General features: G+C 39.1%; 1 protein-coding gene and 2 pseudogenes across 2 annotated transcripts in view; 2 read left to right on the top strand and 1 right to left on the bottom strand.

Annotated features, from left to right (window-relative positions):
- The first annotated feature begins 158 nt into the window (after positions 1 to 158).
- On the top strand, positions 159 to 561 carry LOC110588829 (annotated as a pseudogene).
- A 7,115-nt stretch (positions 562 to 7,676) lies between these two features.
- Positions 7,677 to 11,479, bottom strand: LOC110588749 (annotated as a pseudogene).
- Positions 11,480 to 11,804: 325 nt separating this feature from the next.
- Positions 11,805 to 18,098, top strand: part of ACTR2 (actin related protein 2) — a 37,511-nt gene continuing 31,217 nt past the window's right edge. The window contains exon 1 of one of the 2 annotated variants that reach the window (XM_021699048.2): positions 11,805 to 12,008. In XM_021699048.2, coding sequence (XP_021554723.1) covers positions 11,961 to 12,008 — 48 coding nt within the window. In that variant the 5' untranslated portion in view covers positions 11,805 to 11,960. The remainder of the gene's footprint in view (positions 12,009 to 18,098) is intronic. The other variant, XM_044918532.1, reaches the window with a different exon arrangement.

The raw sequence follows: 18,098 nt of genomic DNA, 5'->3' as shown, positions 1-18,098 counted from the left end.
AACTGGGTATTCAACCTACACCACACACACACACACACACACACACATTAAAAAGTCAAATGGTTTTCAGGGAGTTCCAACAGAGCCTGCCCAGCAGTGGTGGAAACTGCGGTGGAAACTGACCGGCTGTTCCTTGCAGGAGCTATCTATTGAAGACAATGTCTGAAAGCTTCTGCCATCATGATACTCCAGTTTTTGAAATGGAGTTTTTGCCAGCTGGAAAAACAGAATCCAACGATGATCATTGTCATCTGAACCATTCATAGCTCACACTGCTCTCAACCTCGTAGATGAGAACATGTGGCTGTCATACAACATAGATCTGAAAACTTTGGACAAATTCAAGGAGTGGTTTGATTCAGCATTTGTTACTGCAGGTCATGTGAGATTTATTATGCTTCATGACATAAGGCAATAAGATGGAATAAAGAACTTCTTTACTGATGTCTATGATTTATAAAGTTTGCAATGAATCCATTTTATGAACCCAGTTCTCCTATTTGATCAAGCCCATATGACAAAAAAGTTCAGTTTCTTGGGAAGAAACACCTTTTAAGTTGAATGCAGAAAAATTTGGAAATAAACAATGTTGCTACGATGGGGTATTCCCAGGAATGTGCACACTGTAAGTAACTTGATTAAATAGCCTGGAAAAGTTTAGGGGAAAAGTCCAGGGGCGCCTGGGTGGCTCAGTTGGTTAAGTGGCCGACTTTTGATTTCGGCTCAGGTCATGATCTCAGGGCTCCACACTCAGAGGGGAGTCTGCTTGAGATTCTCTCCCCCTCTTTTTCTGCCCCTCCCCTGACTCACGTGCATGCTCTCTCTCTCAAATAAGTACATAAATCTCCAAAAAAGTCAAATGGTTTTACAAAGCTGATAATGTTGAACATCCAGTGCTGGCCTTATCTTCTCTACTTTCAATTTCTGCTTCCCCAAGGCAACTACCTTAAACTCTTAGTTGTTTGTTCTGATACTTAACTCCTTATTTCTTTTTTTTTTTTTAAAGATTTTATTTATTTATTTGAGAGAGAGAATGAGAGAGAGAGCATGAGAGGGGTGAGGGTCAGAGGGAGAAGCAGACTCCCTGCTGAGCAGGGAGCCCGATGCGGGACTCGATCCCAGGACTCCAGGATCATGACCTGAGCCAAAGGCAGTCGCTTAACCAACTGAGCCACCCAGGTGCCCTTAACTCCTTATTTCTGAACATACTTCTTCAGCTATTTCTTGATCTTTTTTAGTTTATTTCTTTAAAGATTTTATTTATTTATTTGAGAGAGAGAGTGCACAAGAGCAAGGGAGATTGAGAGAATGAGTTGGGGTAGGGGCAGAAGGAGAAGCAGACTCCCTGTGGAGCAGGGAGCCCAACATGGGATTCGATCCCAGGACCCTGGGATCATGACCTGAGCTGAAGGCAGACGCTTAACCGACTGAGCCACCAGGTGCCTGATATTTTTCAGTTTAAACACCATCCCTTAACCATCTACTATGAAAGATCATTTAACTCCATTACAACTCCTCCCCAATACACATACACTTCCCCTCCCCTCATCCTCCTAGCATCCAAATATCATAATATTTGATTAGACCATTATTTGGTATTTACACTCATACTGAGCCATGTAGTATACATAATAACATTTCTTTTGTATTACAATTTAAAATTTTTCCCTGGATTTAATCATTGTCTTATTTTTCCTCTGTTTAAGAAGTAATCACTAGTTTATCACCAAACTTTCCACTAGAAGTACATATATACAGCTCCCAAAGTCTTTTATTTTTATTTTTATTTATTTATTTGAGAGAGAGAGCACAAGCGGGGTGCGGAGGGGCAGAGGGAGAGGGGGAGGGAGAAACAGACTCCCTGCTGGGTAGGAAGCCCAACACAGAGCTCAATCCCAGCACCCTGGGATCATGACCTGAGCCAAAGGCAGATGCTTAACCAACTGAGCCACCCAGGTGCCCCTCAAAGTCTTAAAATATATCAGATAATCTAGTGTGTATGTGTATGTGGGAAGTGAGGGAGAGATTGATTTCCCTCCTGAAGTACTCTGTCCTGATTCAGACTCTAGAGTGATGCACAGCAGATTCCTTGGGATTTTTGTTCTACCATCAGTCATGGAATTCTTACCTCACTTCTGTCTTGGTGAATCCCTGGTTTTCTACTTCTCATGATTTCGTATTTCTCAAATAACTGCCTCATTTTCCAGGAGTACATCATTCAATAACTTTCTGAGAAATGGAGCATTGTCTAGAAAATTGTTTCTCAGTTCTTGGAAATAATCTTGTATTATTTCTCAAATTCTTTTTTGCCTCCTATTTTCTGTTCTTTCTTTCTGTAAATTCTATTATTCTGATATTAAATGTCCTGGCCTAGGGCACCTGGGTGGCTCAGTTGGTTAAGTGTCTGACTTTGGCTCAGGTCATGATCTCAGGGTCCTGGGATCGAGCCCCACATTGGGCTCCATGCTCAGTGGGGAGTCTGCTTCTTCCTCCCCCTCTGCCCCCCCCACTCATGCATGATCTTGCTCCCTCTCAAATAAATAAAATCTTTAAAAAAAAAATGTCCTGGCCTGATCCTCTAATTTAATTTTTTTCCTATTTTTTTTTCCATTTTATTGTCTTTTCACTCTACTTTATGGAAAGTGTCTTAAGCTTTATGTTCCAACCTTTCTGTTGAATTTTTTCTCCTATCACATTAAAATTTTCTTATCCCTCTGAAGACACAAAGATATTAATTATAATGATTTTTAAAAGTTCTCTTCTGCTTCCTACATTGTCACTGTTTTGGTTTTTGTCTTAGGTGTTAGAGGTTCTCTTGAAGTGTTTGACGATCTTAGGTTGTCCAATGATATTTAGGAGAGAAAGACTGAAAAACTGACTGGGAGATGTGTGTTGGGCACTGAGTCCTGTTGATCGTGGGTTTTACTGTAGTATGACCTAGCAGAGTTTTGACTATTTTTGTTAGAAGGATCCCCAGCTGTCAGTGTCTATAGGAAAACTGATTACCAGTTTATTAGCAGTTCAGTAGGAAGGAGGCTGGGTGTCTCACTGTTTTGGATGTAGATTTCCCATTAATCTCCCTGTAGTCCCCAACTGTGTCTGTCCCTGAGAACAAAGTCCTTTGGCTTTAACTCACTCTAGAGAAAAGCCACTCCATTCCATGACAGAAGGGATGGCATGGGAGGCAGGGCGGGGTGTCATCTGGCTGCAAGGGCTGAAGGAGGATATTTAGGAGTCCAGCTAACGTTTAAACCATTTTTAGTCAACTCCTTTTCAGATTTCTGCCTCAAGAAGAAGCTTGCTTTTTCCCCTTCCTAACCTCAGGCATTAAGTTTTAAGCTTTCTAAGGTTTGTTTAATGACTGCCATTCCTCCATCTGCTCTCCAACTTACAAGTATTTGTCAATCAGTCTAGCAACTTCATTTCTTTCTCTCTTTCTTTTGTTCATTTGTTCATTCCTTTTTTTGGCCTCAGGGAGTCTTTGTCCTTGCAGTTCTCTTCACCTGTAAAGTGAACTACTTTAGCTTTTATCCTGAAAGTTAAAAAAAAGGCTTTATTGAGATATAATACACATACCATACAATTCACTTATTTAAAATATATACAACACTATATGTCAATTCCATCTCAATAAAACTAGAAAAAATAAGTAAATATTACAATAGAGTTGTGCAACCATCACCATAAGCAATTTGAGAACATTTCATTCTCCCAAAAAGAAACCATATACCCATTAGCAGTCATTCCTCATTTCTCTCTTCCTCCCCCACAACCCACCAACCTAGTCATAGACAACCATAATGTACCTTCTGTTTCTATAAATTTGCCCATTCTAGATATTTCATATAGGGCGCCTGGGTGGCTCAGTTGGTTAAGCGACTGCCTTCGGCTCAGGTCATGATCCTGGAGTCCCGGGATCGAGTCCCGCGTCGGGCTCCCTGCTCGGCAGGGAGTCTGCTTCTCCCTCTGACCCTCCTCCCTCTCATGCTCTCTGTCTCTCATTCTCTCTCTCGCAAATAAATAAAATCTTAAAAAAAAAATTGCTAGATATTTCATATAAATGGAATCATAAGTTATAGATGGAATTGTAATTGGCTTCCTTCACTTACCATAATGTTTTCAAGGTTCATCCATGTAATAACATGTAGCAGTACTAGTACTACACTCCTCTTTGCAGCTGAATAATATTCCATTATGTGCTTGTGAACACACTACATTTTGTTAAGCCATTCATTGGTTGATGGACATTTGGGTTGTATCCACTTTTTGGCCTTTATAAATAATGTGGCTATGAACATTTATGTACAAGTTTTTGTATGTGCATATGTTTTCTTTCTCTGGTATATATCTAGGAGTAGAATTGCTAGGTCATATGTTAACTGTGTTTATCCTTCTGAGGAACTTCCATACTGCTTTGTAAAGCAGCAGTACCATTCTACATTCTCACCAGCACCATTTTACATTCCCGCCAGCAATAGATAAGAGTTCTAATTTCTTCACATTCTTGTCAACCCTTGTTATTATCTGTCATTTTGATTACAACCATCCTAGTGAGTGTGAAGTGAAACCTCACTGTAGTTTGCATTTACCTGATGGTTTCTTTGATACTAATCAAGCTAAATTTCTTTTCACGAGCTTATTGGCCAATTTGTATATCTTCTTTGGGTAAATGTCTATTCAAATCCTTTTCCTATTTTCAAATTGGTTAAATTATTTTTATTATTGAATTTTAAAATTTCTTTATATATGCTAGATACAAGTCCCTTATCAGGTACACAATTTGCAGGTATTTTCTCCCATCCTGTGAGTTGTCTTTTCACTCACTGGATGGTATCTTTTGTAGCACAAATGTTTTTAATTTTGATTAAGTCCAATTTGTCTATTTCTTCTTTTATTGCTTGTGCTTTTGTATCACATTTAAGAAACCATTGCCTAATTCAAGTTTATAAAGATTTACCCCCTGTGGTTTTTTAAAAAAGATTTATTTATTTGAGAGAGAGAGAAAGAGCAGGAACGGGAGGGGCAGAGGGAGAGATCTCAAGCAGACTCCACACTGAGCTCAGAGCCAATGTGAGGCCTGATTTCACGACCGTGGGATCATGACCTGAGCGAAAACCAAGAGTCGGACACTTAACCAACTGCGTCACCTAGGCACCACTACCCCCTAAGTTTTAAAGAGTTTCATAGTTTTACCTCTTAAATTTACATCTTTGATCTATTTCAAGTTAATTTTTGTAGGTGGTGAGATGAGGGGAGAAATATGAACCTTTTGAATGAAGAATATTACAACTAAAATGCCAACTAAAACTATAGCTTATACACACTAAGTGCCTATGAGATTTGTTTTTTGATTTAAAAAAATCATTTAATTAACCTAGTTTTAAAACTATAATTTTTCCATTGGAAAGCAACTGCAGTGGCTAATTAGGTCAAAACCTATTAGCTTTGGAAATGAGAAATTATGGGTCAGGCAAACGACTTGATTGTTTTCTGATCCAGTCAGGCAACAATCATTGATGACTGCTTAAACTATTAAGTGGCAAGCTCATGGGGAACTCTGTAATATATCATTCGATAAAACCAAAATCCACTGAATAATCTTAACATTGCTAACTCTGGAACATCCACACACTGTGTTTCTTCAAATGTGATGCAATGGGAAGTACATCTCACTGCCCATGAAATACTTTTACCAAATAGTTGAACCTACATCTAATCAAACTTCTAGATCTAACCACCAATTTCTAGAAAACATGGAAGCTAGAGGAATAAGACAAACAACATTGCATGGATACAATCAGCCAAATCCAGAATCGGGACATTCCAGAGGACAAATGATCCAGGTTCTTCACCCAAAATATGGTGTAAGAAAAGAGAGAGGGAAGTGTCATAGACTAAAATAGGCTTAAGAGACATATCAACTGAATGCAATGTGCAGGCCTTATTTAGATCCTGATTGAAAAAAACCAAATGAAAGAGAAGAAAGAGGACATTTTGGAGACAACTGGGGAAAGCTAAATATGGATTGAGTATTAGGAGATAATAAGAATTTGTTAATTTTGTTGGCTATAATAATGTTATTGTGATTATGTTTTTAAAAGTCAGTATGTGTTAGAAACACATACTGAAGTATACAAAGGAGGTAAGGTATGATCCCTGAGATTTGCTTTAAAATACTCCAGCAAACAAGAACAACAAAACTGTGTGTGGAGGGAAATTGATGAAACAAGAACAGCAGAAAGCCGATTGTTGCAGAAGTTAGCTGAAGTTAGCTGACGGGCTTATAGGGTTCATTTTACTATACTATACTTTTATATGTGTTCGAAATTTTCCACAATAAAAGCCAAAAACAGTAATCAGATTGATTATTAACCTAGGGGTGCCTGGGTGGCTCAGTCAGTTGAACATTCGACGCTTGATTTCAGCTCAGGATGTGATCTCAGGATGTGATCTCAGGGTTGTAAGATCAAGCCCTGAGTTGGGCTCCACACTCAGAGTCTGCTTGAGATTCTCTCTCTCCCTTTCCCTTTGCCCCTCTCCCCGATAATGCTCTCTCTAAAATAAATAAAATCTTTTTTTAAAAAACCCTTAAAACTATTTAATCATAAAACACATAAATTCTTCAGAATTATTTTCCTCTAACCCTGAGATGTACTTATGTTATACAGGAATCCAAAAACAAGTAAGAGGCTAAATGAATTCAGAAAAAGGGCACTTGACTGGCTCAGTCTGTAGAACATGTAACTCTTGATCTCAGTGTCATGAGTTCAAGCCCCACATCGGGCAGGAGTCTACTTAAAATAAAGAAATAAATAAAGTCAGGAACTTGGATAGTAAAGCATTTAGTTTATTAACTTTCATAATATTTATTTCCTTCCCCAACAGAGTTATGGAATCATAAATCACAGATTCCTACTTTTGTGTGTGTGCATATGTGTGTATAACAATTGTACTCTTTCTAGGCTAGATCTAAATCAAAGCAATAACATTATTTATAGTATTGCAAGATTTTTGCTTGGTTCTGATATCAATTCAATGTTAATTTTATATTATCAAAAGCAAAGAATGTCCATGTAACACATCCTGTCTATAGTACCATCAAATGCCATAACAACATTATGTATAAACATCACTTAAAAATGTAACCAACCACAAGAAAGCAATCATACAAATCCAGGACATGGAACATTTCTACAGCCAAATGATCTGAACTCTTCAAAAAGTTAACGCCATGAAAAAAAAAAGTGGGATGACTATTCTAGATTAAGAGATTAAAGAGAGTAACAAGGGGTGCTGGGGTGGCTCAGTGAGTTGAGCATCTACTCTTAGTTTCTGCTTAGGTCATGACCTCATGGGAGCCCACCCAAGGCTCCATGCTCAGCATGGGGTCTGCTTGAGATTCTCTCTCCCTCTGCTCCTCCCACTTGTGCTCTCTCTCTCTCTCTTTCTCTCTCAACTAACTAAATAAATCTTTTTTAAAAAAGAGAGAGACATAACAACAAACACAATCTCTGAACCTTGATTGGATCTCGGTTTAGGAAGAAAAACAGCTATAAACGTGGTAGGGACAACTGGGGAAATACAAATATGGACTGAATGTTAGATGATATGGAATTACTGCTTATTTTTCCTAGATATAATGATACCGTGGTTTTGTAAAAGATGGCATTTATTCTTCAAGTGGGCCTGCTGAAGAATTTAGGAATGTAGTCCACTATCCAAAACATTAAAGCATTGACAAAGAAGAGGGCGATCAGCAGGACGATGGCCACTTTCAGATCTGGGTTTTCAATGGCTCAATGGGCCACCTTTTTCCACTGAAGTATGAAGAAGACAGTGAAGGTGACAGACTTTTCAAAACTCATGACCAAGATGTAAAAGCACACTGCTGGACCTGGGCTACACACTGCAGAAGGTCTCCACATTCATCCAAACACAGGGGCTCCCACTGCTACTACTCGACCAAGATGCTCATGGCCTGTACGCCCACATAGATGAGCAACTTGCCAAAAGTTGTGTCCCAAGAGGAAGGTGATGTGAACAAGGGACCTCTTCGATGAGATCTGCTAGGTACACATTTGCAAAGTGGATGAACAACATTCCTATAACTTGTTTGGAAGTGTCTAAAAACCATATCCTCAAAAGGGACGTCTTTCATGATTTGGTTCTTTGGTTTGAGCATCAACATGCTGAAGGCCACTGCACGTAGCAGCCCTCGCAAGAAGATGCCAAAACTGTGCAGGAGTGCAAGCCTCTTGCCTTGCAGTTCCCACCAGCCTTGAGGGCAGCCTGCGTGGCAGTCCCAGCTGGAGTGCCTAGAGGGCCCTGCATTGCCAGCCTAGCAGAGGAGCACAAGCCCCAGGCCACCCATGGCCTTGCTGCCTGCAGGCCACCACTCTCATTATGATTTTAATTTGTATTTCCCTAATGATTAATGATGTTGAGTATCTTTCCATGTGCTTATTAGCCATTCATAAAACTTTTTGGGTGAAATGTCTATTCAAATCTTTCACCCCCTTTAATATTAGGTAATTTGTCTTATTATTGTTACGTGTTCTTAATTTATTCTGGAGACAAGTTCTTTGTTGGATATGTAATTTGCAAAAATCTTTTGTCTTTTGGTTTTCTTAATACATGAATTGAAAGTTTTAAATTTCTGTTAAGTCCAATTTATCATTTTTTTCTTTTTTGAATCATGATTTTGGTGTCATATCTAAGCAATCTTTGCTTAACTCAACATCAAAAGATTTTTGTCTTTTTTTCCAGAATTTATGGTTTTAGCTCTTCTAAATTTATTTTTATCTTTTAATTTTTTAAAGATTTTTTTAAGTAATCTCTACACCCAATGTGGGGCTCAAACTCACAACCCCAAAATCAAGTGTTCCATGCTCTTCCAGCTGAGCCAGCCAGGCTCCCCAGTTCTTCTAAATTTAAATTTATGATCCATTTGAATTAATTTTTGTGTTTAGCATGAGGTGAGGATCAAAGTTCTTTTTTCCCTCCACATATAATAATACCCAGTTGTCCAAGTACTATTTGTTTAAAAAAAGATTACCCTTTCCCCATTGAATTTTTTTTACCAGATTCGTTGAAAATCAATTGACCATAAATATAAGTTTATTTCTGTGCTGTCTATTCTGTACCATTGATCTATATGTCCATCCTTATGACATTATCATACTGTCTTCATTACTGTAGCTTTATAAGGTTTGAAATCAGTGGAAGTCTGCCAATTTTGCTTTTCTTTTTCAAAATTGTTTTGGCTATTCTGGCTCTTCTGCATTTCTATATAATTTTTAGGATCAAACTTGTCAATTTCTAAAAAGAAAAAAACCTGCTGGGGTTTTGATAGAGATTACATTGGAATTTACAGATCAATTTGAAGAGAACTGTCATTTTAATAATGAGTGTTGAATCCATGAACATGGTATGTTTACTTATCTAGATCTTCTTTGATTTCTCTCAGCAGTGTTTTGTAGTTTTCAGTATATAGGTCTTGCATTAAATTTATTTGGATTTTTCTGATGTTCTTTCATTTTCAGATTGTTCACTAATGACATGTAACAATATATTGATTTCTGTTATGTAGACCTCATATCCTATGACCTTACTAGACTTAATTTTTTTAAAGCCCTCATTTCTCATGTGTAAAATGGGGATATCTACATAGCAAGATTTTTATGTGGAATAATGTACATAAAACCATGACAGAGGAATAGAAATGAAGTCTCCCAACCCTCCTCCCCCAAAATAATCACCTAAAATGTGTGATCAGATTATTTTGAGGAAAGTGAAATGACCAGGTCTTGCCTGGTATAGAAGGCAGGAGCCTGTCACCAATAGTACTGCATCTGAATTTGCATAATCAAGGGTTTGCTGCATTTTCATTAGTATAATGAATAGATGTTGATATTTTCTATCATCTGCATGTACTGTTTTTATAATGGAAAAAAACAAAAAATGTAATTTCTTAAAAAGTATGAAACTTAATTTCATAGAGAGGAAAAATAAAAGGACACAGCAATGCTTGAGTTCGGGGTGCTGAGACCAAATAAATATACTTCAAGGAAAATTGTACAGTGCCAGGCACTGGGGCCACAAAAGGAAGATGTGCAATTTATGAACTAGTGCACTGTTCAGCAGACTGAGGTACCTCAACAACTACTGAAGCAGGTGCAGAGAAGACATATTTCCCTGAGGCCTCCTATCCATCCTAATTTCTCAAACTTTCAACTACTACGGCAGCTTTAGTCTATTTTATATGCTGAGGTTCCATATAAGATTAAATTTGAGGGGCACACCTGGGTGGCTCAGTCAGTTAAATGGTGGGCTCTTGATTTTGACTCAGGTCATGATCTTAGGGTCCTGGGATTGAGCCCTGCCTGCATCAGGCTCCACACTCAGCAGAGAGTCTGCTTAAGGATTCTCTCTCTCCCTCTGCCTGCCCCCCATGCTCCAGGACTCTTTCTCTAAAATAAATTAATAATTTTTTTAAAAAAAGATTAAATTCTAATAAAGCCACCTATGCCTTTATAAAGGTTTGAAAACCACTGGTCTAATAAAAGAACAAGATGAAAACTGAGAGGTAGCCTAGTCTTATAATACTGGACTGAGGGGTTCATGATACAAGTTTTATTCTAGTCACTGCACACGTACAGCCATGTGAAGGGCACAATTCTAGTTCTCACCTCTCAAAAATGTTGGTATTTTTTCAAGATAAATTTTAATATCACTCATCCAATATTTGTTGAATGTCATAAGCACAATAATATTATTCATATATCCATGGTAAACTAATTAGTGAAGAAAGACAGTAAAGAGCATCTTGAAGGTTATCACAAAGCCTTCATAGATGTGACAACTGGGTCTTAGAGCATGAGCAGAAGTCTCTTGATCGATTAAAAAAAAAAAGGAGAGCCATTATAGGTAGAAAGAATTATACATTTAAATGTATGTAAATAATAATCAATAGCTACCACTGAATAGATACTTACTCTATGCACAGAATTTTATCCTCACAACCACCCATAGAACTAGAGGTTAGTATTCTTATGCATAGGCAAGGATAAATCCAAATCACAGAATTCTTGAGTGGCAGGGCCATATTTGAAACTAGGGTTGTCTGATTTCAAGGCCAAGACTCTGGGTTCAAACACGTACATACAGTGAAGAGGTGTGAAGCAACATGGTGCTGCTGGAAGGGAAGTGGTGAGCGAGGGGGCTGAAAAGGTAGGCGCTCACTCCCGCTCACTTGACTAAGGGCAAATTGGGCAAAAAAGGGTTGGGCTGGAATTGGAGGTATCGGTATAAACGCATGACTTCATGTGTGTGTATCCATCCCAGCTCTGATCCCTGAAGAGGCCTAGAAGCAATGACATACCAAGCTATGTTCAACAGTGGGGTCAGCGTGGATGTCGAGGTTTGTTTCCCCCGCTTTCCACCCTCCAGGCTGTCTCCTCTCGCCACATTCCACTGCCATCTCGCACAGATCCAGTGTCCTTCACCTCCCTGTCCCTTTTGCAGACGGGTAAGCGGGCCCTTCAACTCCTACAGCGCCTTTGGCCGCAACGTCCACTAGATCTGCCGCCATTAAGGCCCCGCGAAGCTCCAGAAGCTAGAAGCAATAGGGAAGAACCCGGGTGGGCGGTGACCCCTACGGCTGAGCTGGAGCCGAAGCTGAAACCGGAGTTGTGGGCGGGGCCTCGACACTTCTCCGTCTCTTATTGGATCTCACTACTGCCAGTTTCGGCCTCCTCCCTCCCATTTCCCCACCCCTTCCGTGCAGACTGTACCTTAAATGGCGGGTGGGGCTTAGCTGCGACTTCCGGTTGGAGGAAAAAAGTTGGGCCGAAGGAGGGGCCGTGAAGAAGGAGGAGGAAGAGGAAAGGGCCGGGCAGCAGGGGCTGTAGGTCGTTCGGCGGCGGCGGCGGCGGCGGCGGCGGCTCTCTTCCGGGCGGACGATGGACAGCCAGGGCAGGAAGGTGGTGGTGTGCGACAACGGCACCGGGGTAAGCGCCCGGCGGTGAAGCCGTGGCCACATGCTCGGGCGGGGATGTGCTAGTGGCGCTTGGGCCCTCGGCGCCCGAGGTTGCACCCCTGGGCCCTCGGGCCGCCGGGACCGAGGGGCGCGGGATAGCGCTTCCGGCCTTCGCGGGCGTGGGGAGTGAGCGGACTGAGCCCAGTCCTGGTCTCCCCGACCCTGCCACCTCCGCAACTCGGGGTGAGGGCGGCGGGCAAGGCCGACGCTGGAGGGGGATCCAGTCCGCTGCCCTACGGTGGCCGGCTCCGCGCCCCAATGGGAACAATTGGGCTGAAGGGCTGGAGGGGTGAAAGACTGGGTAGGTTTGTTCGATAAGGTTTCCATTTCCCAGGGTTACTGGTTCTGTAGAAAGGAGAAAGACCCAGAGGCCTTCCTCTTCCTGTATAATTGAAGATACCGAACGGGAGGCAGGAAACGGGTTTAAAGAAAAAAAAAAAGGGAAGTGCTGTCATGCAACGAGCCGCAGCCCTGTGCCGGTTTGTGGGGGGGGGGGGGGGCAGTTGAGCAAAGCATCATTTACTTTTTGTTCTGCATGCTGGGAATTTGGCCTCCGTGCAGCCCCGCAGAGACAGTATGTTGTATTGATCTTGGGAGATCTAGGACCCCTTTAAGGCCCAAGTGTTAATTGTGGACCTTGTGGGAAGTTAACCAATTTTGGTATCCCCTCCCCCATTTTTTTCCCTTAGATGCAGAACACAGATCATGTTAGTCTTTAAGATTCAAAAAGGCAAATGATTGTAAAAATCTGGCTAAAACACTGATTTGAAAGTTGTTGCTTTCAAACCTCCCTCCCCTCGCCCCCATTAAAAAATAACTTATTTGGAGTAGCACATTAGAAGATAGAAATGTTACTTATTTGGGATGAGTTCTGTAGTGATCATTTCCCCCTACATTACAATGATTACTAACCATTTTGGAGTTGCAATATTTTGTGACTTTTCTTTTTCCATAAATGTGACGTATAAATTAAAATAGGCTTCCAGTTATGGAGTGCATAAATCACAGGGATGACAGGGACTGCATAGGAAATATAATCAGTGGTATTGAATAGCATTATATGGTAGCTACACCGGTGGTGAGCATAGCATAACAGAGTTGTCAAATCACTATGTTGTACACCTGAAAAAAAAAAAAAGATTTTACTTGAACTTTAAAACATTTTGGAAACTGGATTGTTGAGGGGAAAAAGAGAGCTGATATTTACTGACATAATACTGCCCTTACTGTGCTACAGACTTTTACAGGCAATAATTATACAAGTTTTATATGAACTAAGTTAAAAACACGATAGTAAGAAGAGTTATAATGGGACATCCATACAAAATGGGATACTTAAAAAAAAAGATCCACCACTGTGGAAACATATCTAAAATTTATTGTTAAGTTAAAAAAAAGTTTTAGAATGATCCCATTTATGTGACTGTTCTGGGTCCACAGACTTGTACATGAAAGTTTTAGAGGGAGAGGTATGTTCGAAGCGGTTACTTGTGAGCCTGGGGGATAAGAGTGAGGGAAGATGGGAAAGACTTCATGACTTTTCTGAATTATTGGGAAGTGTTCTGTTTTGTTTTTTAACAAAACATGTGAGACTGTCTTTAAACCAAATTAACTATAAACATTTCTTACCTTTTTTTTTTAAGATTTTATTTATTTATTTGACAGAGAGAGACACAGCAAGAGTAGGAACACAAACAGGGGGAGTGGGAGAGGGAGAAGCAGGCTTCCTGCTGAGCAGGGAGCCCGATGCGGGGCTCCATCCTAGGACCCTGGGATCATGACCTAAGCCAAAGGCAGACTCTTAATGACAGCCACCCAGGCGCCCAACATTTATTACTTTTACAGCTAAAACTCAGTTAAAGGTGCTTAAAAAAAAAAAAAAAATAGTAGCCGGATTCCCCCTGTAGTCTCAAATTGACCTCTAAATAAATTTAAAACTTTAAAAATGGAATTTAAAATATTTTTAAAAAGGGGCGCCTGGGTGGCTCAGTCGTTAGGCGGCTGCCTTCGGCTCAGGTCATGATCCCGGGGTCCTGGGATCGAGTCCCACATCGGGCTCCCTGCTCGGCGGGAAGCCTCCTTCTCCCTCTCCCACTCCCCCTGCATGTGTTCCCTCTCTCGCTGTGTCTCTCTCTGTCAAATAAATAAATAAAATCTTTAAAAAAAAAAATATTTTTAAAAATATGTCTGATACTCTCTTTAGAAATCAGAGCCAGTTATATTTCAGTGGATTCCTCCTCTTTGAAGGGTAACGAGCTCTGTATTTATAGTGTATGAGTTTTTCCATTCAATTAGAATAGGATTGTTAGCCATGAGTTCATTTTTGTTACTATTTCGTTAGTTTACCTGAGTTAGAAAGCTGATTATATGTTAATGATTAGGCTTATGGCTAATCCATAATTTAAGAATCTTGTATCTTAAGAGATCAGTAAAGGAAAAATGTACTTAATTTGAACAAAATTTATGTATTTGGTGTTACATTTCTAGTTACTTTAAAATTTTATCCAGATTTTCTATAGACATGATTGGCTTCAAATGAAGAAACAGTTCTGATGTAATATGTAGCTAGGAATGCTGTGATATTTCTGAAAATTTAGAAGATTCTAAATACAGAAATTATTTCTTACTTCTTATACTTCATAGTCCTCTTGATTTTGTTTAGGTACCTGAAGCTATACTGAGTTACCTACAACTAAATATTACAGAAGGTGTTCAAATTTAATTTCTAAAAACTTGTGTAAATAGTTGTTACCCTAAAGCAACTGGCCTCTTACACGTTTTAGGTTTTTGACTTACAGGCTATTTGAGAAATTGATTTTTTTTAACTAGGCCCTAATTGGAATGCTCCGAGTGGGTGACTCTTATGATCGCATGCCAGATGTTGGTCCTGCCTCTCTTCCCCATTAGCTCCCAAATAGACCAGGGTCTCTCTTTAGGGTGGCTTAGAGGAGGAAAACTTACCTGATTCCAATAATTTATGCATTTCATCTTCATAACCATTCAAACCTAAAATAGCACTTCCATCTAAATAGAGCCACTGAAAATGGCCAGACAGATGAAAATCTGGAGATCTGCTTAGGTTTAGGTGTCTATTCAAGAGTTGGGTCCAGGCCCCTGGTGTGTATTGCTACCAAACTTGGGTGATCTCATCAGCATTAAGATAGTTCACTGACAGGGAAGACTCCTGTGCTTAATGTGTGACTGGTAGAATTTTTAGGGTCTAATGATACAAAGTAGCTTATAGTGCTAGGATAATTATGCTTTCATTTATAATTCTCACTTTTTTTGTTGCTTATAGCGTGCTTTATCAGATTTATCCTAGTTTATATGTTGAATTTAGGAGTCCTTGAAGTAGGAACAAACCAAAAACAAATTTGGCTTCACTCTGCAAAATGCTTTGAAATAGAATAAATATTTTTGTGGCTTAAGATGAGAATAATCACTAGGTAATTAAATTAATGAGCATATCAATACCATCAGATTAAATTAATAAAGGAAAAATACAAATTAAATAAGCTCAAATGGAATTTATAAATCCCAGTTTAGTTTTGGGGGGGGAGAAAGGTACTTTTAGAGCAAATGTAGTTGCATTTTCTTCTGCATTTTTGCTTGAAAGAACATTATACTGTTCATGTTCTTACCATTTGATGACTCAGTGGCAAGTAAGGGAGCCAGTTCAAACCACAGTGCTATGAAGAGGAAACTATATATGGTAAAATCTATTTCTTAAACACAGCCTTCTTGCACACAATGAGAGAACGAAGTCCAAGTCTTAAAATGATTAGACTGGGGGAGGTATTGCAAGGTTAAAATGATACCAAATGATACCAAATGAGTAGTTTAGAAAAGAATATTTCTTTGCATTTTATCACATGAATTAGATTTTTTTTTAAAGTACTGACTTTTTGCAAGAAAGGAAATGCCAAATTGTGTCCTCATTTTATGTTATTAAGAAATAGATTATTTTAATTAAATTCTTGTTATAGCTATTAATGCTTTCACATTTGAAAGAATGTGAAATAGTGCAGCTCTTGTCATTTTGACCGAGTATCTAATACCCTGTAGGAGTGCTAGTGCTGGATTACTAGGCAGCATCTACTTCCAGTAAGCCACTGCTTAAGCTGAATAAGTAATTTCATTAATAAGTGATTGATAATATTTAATTTGAATTAAATGCCAACTTTCCTTATTTTGTAAAGCACAGGAATAAGTGGGTTTACAATTGTTTTTATAGTTTCAGGGGGTCTCATATTTCAGGGAGGTCTTTTTACCTTGGTCACTTGGCAAATATTTCATCCCTTAAAATATGCTCAAACAAGAATTTTAAGATATAAACCACCCATCTGACATTTATGATCAGTAAACATTGACAAATGTGATTATTTATATATTTGCCATGTTGTGTATTTCTGAGTATGTGTAGTTCAGAATGAGAGGGGAAGCATGTCAACCTTCACAGCCTCCTTCCTCCCTGCACCAGGATTTGATTTATTTCCCATGCCAGGCTTGTCCTCCCACCTTCAATTTTTAATATGATTTCTGTCTTAAATCATTTGCTTATATTTAATATGCTGAAGATGGCCCTTACAAACTTGATTCTTTTTTCAGTCATTCATTCTATAATTTTCTTTAAAAACATTTATAACTATATAAGTGAGCATTTTCAGCCTGGAATGGACACTTTTGACCCACCCAGTGTCCTTATCTGTTCATTATTTTGAGGTAAATGTAAGAATTTAATATCTGCTTTCTGTATTTGGGATATAAGGTAAATTATGACTAATGCTGGTGTTAGGCTGATGATCATGATAAATTTTATTCATATAGAAATTTGGGTATGGTTGGGGCACATGGGTGGCTCAGGTTAAGTGTCTGCCTTCAGCTCAGGTCATGATCCCAGGGTCCTGGGATCCAGCCCCACATCGGGCTCCCTGCTCAGCATGGAGCCTGCTTCTCCCTCTCCCTCTGCCTGCAGCTCCCCCTGTTCGTACTCTCTCTCTCTCTCTCAAAGAAATAAATAAAATCTTAAAAAAAAAAAATTTATTCCTATGTCATCATATCCTACTATTGCCTTGAAAGATAATCCAGTAAGAATTGTATCATAGTTTTAGAAACGGGTAGCTATAACTGAAAAATACCCTAGCCTTGGTGGCTCAGAGGTTAACAGACCAGGACTAGGTTTTGTGGGTTTGGAAGAAAATGTATATGAGCGGTATGTTTTATGTAGATTCTAGAATGTAAATGTGAACTGAGAGGATAGGAATTCAGGCAGTATTTCAGACAGATTTTTCATAGCTTTAATCTGCATAAGTCATGACTTTAACATATTTAAAAAATTCTATTTATAAAAGACTTGAAATTCACTTGAAATTCTGGATGGCAGAATGTTCTAGGCTATTTAAAATTAAATGTGGTTCATCAACATTCCCAACAAGGTTGGTGTTAGAGATCTTTGAAATATGAAAATTCTATATTTTGGCGGATTACTTAAAAGTCAGTAAGTTTAAGATTGTTGCTAAGTTTTACCACCATCAAATAAAACAGTTCCTTATACAAAGTAGCTTTCTGTCAAGGGGTAGGTTAATAGTTTCTGTCAACCTTTTTGTTATTACTGTCATGTGTCACACTCAGATACTGTTTTTCTCCTTAATTCTTTTCAGAGAATGTATGGTGCCTGGAGCCATGAAACAATGTACTTTTTCTCAACATGAAACATATTCTCTGTATTAAAATAATCCTAGTATTGTACTCCCAAATCAACAGCAAAACTTTTAATTTTTATTGATCATTGATATAGTATGCACTTCCGATGTGCCAGACACTGTTCTAGGCACTTGAGATTCATCAGTAGACAGAAAAATCCTTACACAGTATAACTTACGTGAAAAAGACTTGTTTTTTTATTTTTTATTTATTTTTTTTTTTTTTAAAGATTTATTTATTTATTTGAGACAGAGAGAATGAGAGAGAGAGAGAGTACATGAGTGGGGGAGGGTCAGAGGGAGAAGCAGGCACCCTGCCGAGCAGGGAGCCCGATGCGGGACTCGATCCCGGGACTCCA

Source organism: Neomonachus schauinslandi, chromosome 10 (assembly GCF_002201575.2).
Source record: "Neomonachus schauinslandi chromosome 10, ASM220157v2, whole genome shotgun sequence".
NCBI lineage: Eukaryota > Metazoa > Chordata > Mammalia > Carnivora > Phocidae > Neomonachus > Neomonachus schauinslandi.
This window is presented reverse-complemented; position numbering and strand designations above follow the sequence as displayed.